General features: G+C 67.9%; 1 protein-coding gene across 1 annotated transcript in view; it reads left to right on the plus strand.

The window, feature by feature from the left end:
* Positions 1-218: 218 nt before the first annotated feature.
* The window catches only part of LOC112961544 (cadherin EGF LAG seven-pass G-type receptor 2-like), a 17326-nt gene continuing 14626 nt past the window's right edge, over positions 219-2918 (plus strand). Inside the window, exon 1 of the mRNA XM_026056850.1 lies at positions 219-2880. Within this exon, the coding sequence (XP_025912635.1) occupies positions 234-2880 (2647 nt within the window). The 5' untranslated portion in view covers positions 219-233. The remainder of the gene's footprint in view (positions 2881-2918) is intronic.

Genomic DNA, 2918 nt, shown 5'->3' on the forward strand with positions numbered 1-2918 from the left:
CCGGGGACACCGGAGACACCAGGGAGTCCGGAGGCACCGGGGACACCGATGGCAGCAAGGACGCCGGCGCGGTGCGGACGGCGCGGCGCCGGCGCGGCGCCAACACGGCGCCGCAGTTCCAGCCGGCGAGCTACCAGGCGTCGGTGGCGGAGAACCGGCCGGCAGGCACGGCGGTGGCGCGGGTGACGGCGGTGGACCCCGATGACGGCGAGGCCGGGCGGCTGCGCTACGCCATGGCCGCCCTCTTCGACAGCCGCTCCGACGCCCTCTTCGCCATGGACCCGGCCAGCGGCGCCGTCACCACCGCCGCCCCCCTCGACCGCGAGAGCAAGAGCACCCACGTCTTCCGCGTGACGGCGGTGGACCACGGCACGCCGCGGCGCACGGCGCTGGCCACGCTGACGGTGACGGTGAGCGACGCCAACGACCACGACCCGGCCTTCGAGCAGGCCGAGTACCGGGAGAGCGTGCGGGAGAACCTGGAGGTGGGCTACGAGGTGCTGACGGTGCGGGCCACCGAYGGCGACGCCGGCCCCAACGCCAACATCCTCTACCGCCTCCTCAACGCCCGCGGCCCCAACGAGGTCTTCGAGATCGACCCGCGCTCCGGCGTCATCCGCACCCGGGGCCCCGTGGACCGCGAGGCGGTGGAAGCCTACGAGCTGCTGGTGGAGGCCGCCGACCAAGGGCAGGAGCCGGGGCCGCGCAGCGCCACGGCCACGGTGCGCATCGCCGTGGAGGACGACAACGACAACGCGCCGCAGTTCAGCGAGAAGCGCTACGTGGCCCAGGTGCCCGAGGACGTGGCGCCCAACTCGGCCGTGCTGCGGGTGACGGCCACCGACCGCGACAAGGGCAGCAACGCCCTGGTGCACTACAGCATCATCAGCGGCAACACCCGGGGCCACTTCTACATCGACGCGCAGACGGGCGCCGTCGACGTGGTCAGCCCCTTGGACTACGAGGCCAGCAAGGAGTACACCCTGCGCATCCGGGCGCAGGACGGCGGCCGCCCGCCCCTCTCCAACATCAGYGGGCTGGTGACCGTCCAGGTGCTGGACGTCAACGACAACGCGCCCATCTTCGTCAGCACGCCCTTCCAGGCCACTGTGCTGGAGAACGTGCCCGTGGGCTACTCCGTCATCCACATCCAAGCCATCGACGCCGACTCGGGAGATAACTCCCGCCTGGTCTACAGCCTCCTGGAGACCGGGACCGGCTTCCCCTTCGCCATCAACAACAGCACCGGGTGGATYGTGGTGGCCTCTGAGCTGGACCGGGAGGCGGTGGATTTCTACAGCTTCGGGGTGGAGGCGCAGGACCAGGGCAGCCCCCCCATGGCGTCCTCGGCCAGCGTCAGCATCACCGTCCTCGACGTCAACGACAACAGCCCCGAGTTCACGCAGCGGGAGTACAGCGCCCGCCTCAACGAGGACGCGGCCGTGGGCACCAGCGTGCTCACCGTCTCCGCCATCGACCACGACGCCAACAGCGTCATCACCTACCAGATCTCCAGCGGCAACACCCGCAACCGCTTCTCCATCACCAGCCAGAGCGGCGGCGGCCTCATCTCCCTCGCCCTGCCCCTGGACTACAAGCTGGAGCGCCAGTACCTGCTCACCATCACTGCCTCCGACGGCACCCGCCAGGACACGGCCCAGGTCATCGTCAACGTCACAGATGCCAACACGCACCGGCCCGTCTTCCAGAGCTCCCACTACACTGTCAACATCAATGAGGACCGGCCTGTGGGCACCACGGTGGTGGTCATCAGTGCCACGGACGAGGACACGGGCGAGAACGCCCGCATCACCTACCTGATGGAGGACAGCATCCCCCAGTTCAAGATTGACCCTGACACGGGGGCTGTCACCACCCAGATGGAACTGGACTATGAGGACCAGGTGTCCTACACGCTGGCCATCACAGCGCGGGACAACGGCATCCCGCAGAAGTCCGACACCACCTACCTGGAGATCCTGGTGAGCGATGTCAACGACAACGCCCCACAGTTCCTCCATGATGGCTACCAGGGCTCCGTGTACGAGGACGTGCCAGCCTTCACCAGCGTCCTCCAGGTCTCCGCCACCGACCGCGACTCGGGGCTCAACGGCAGGGTCTTCTACACCTTCCAGGGTGGCGATGATGGCGAGGGCGACTTCATCATTGAGTCCACCTCGGGCATCGTCCGCACGCTGCGGCGCCTGGACCGGGAGAACGTCCCGCTCTACACCCTGCGGGCCTATGCCATGGACAAGGGCATCCCGGCCAAGCGGACACCCGTGGAAATCCAGGTGACAGTGCTGGACGTCAACGACAACCCACCCGTCTTCGAACGGGATGAGTTCGACATCTTCGTGGAGGAGAACAGCCCCATCGGGCTGGTGGTGGCCCGCATCACGGCCACCGACCCCGACGAGGGCACCAACGCCCAGATCATGTACCAGATTGTGGAGGGCAACATCCCTGAGGTCTTCCAACTGGATATCTTCTCCGGCGAGCTCACGGCGCTGGCCGACCTGGACTACGAGACCAAGGCGGAGTACATCATCGTGGTGCAGGCCACCTCGGCCCCGCTGGTGAGCCGGGCCACCGTGCACGTCCGCCTGCGGGACACCAACGACAACAGCCCCCAGCTGAGGAACTTCGAGATCCTCTTCAACAACTACATCACCAACCGCTCGGGCAGCTTCCCCAGCGGCGTCATCGGCCGCATCCCGGCCCACGATCCCGACGTCTCCGACACCCTCACCTACGCCTTCGAGCAGGGCAACGAGCTCAACCTGGTGCTGCTGGACCCCGGCACGGGCGAGCTGCGCCTCAGCCGGGCCCTGGACAACAACCGCCCGCTGGAGGCCGTCATGAAGGTCTCAGTGTCAGGTACGGCCCTGGGGTGGCCGGGGGGGGGGAGGTTTTGG

This window comes from Apteryx rowi, unplaced genomic scaffold, assembly GCF_003343035.1.
Source record: "Apteryx rowi isolate R43461 unplaced genomic scaffold, aptRow1 scaffold_1330, whole genome shotgun sequence".
Classification (NCBI taxonomy): domain Eukaryota; kingdom Metazoa; phylum Chordata; class Aves; order Apterygiformes; family Apterygidae; genus Apteryx; species Apteryx rowi.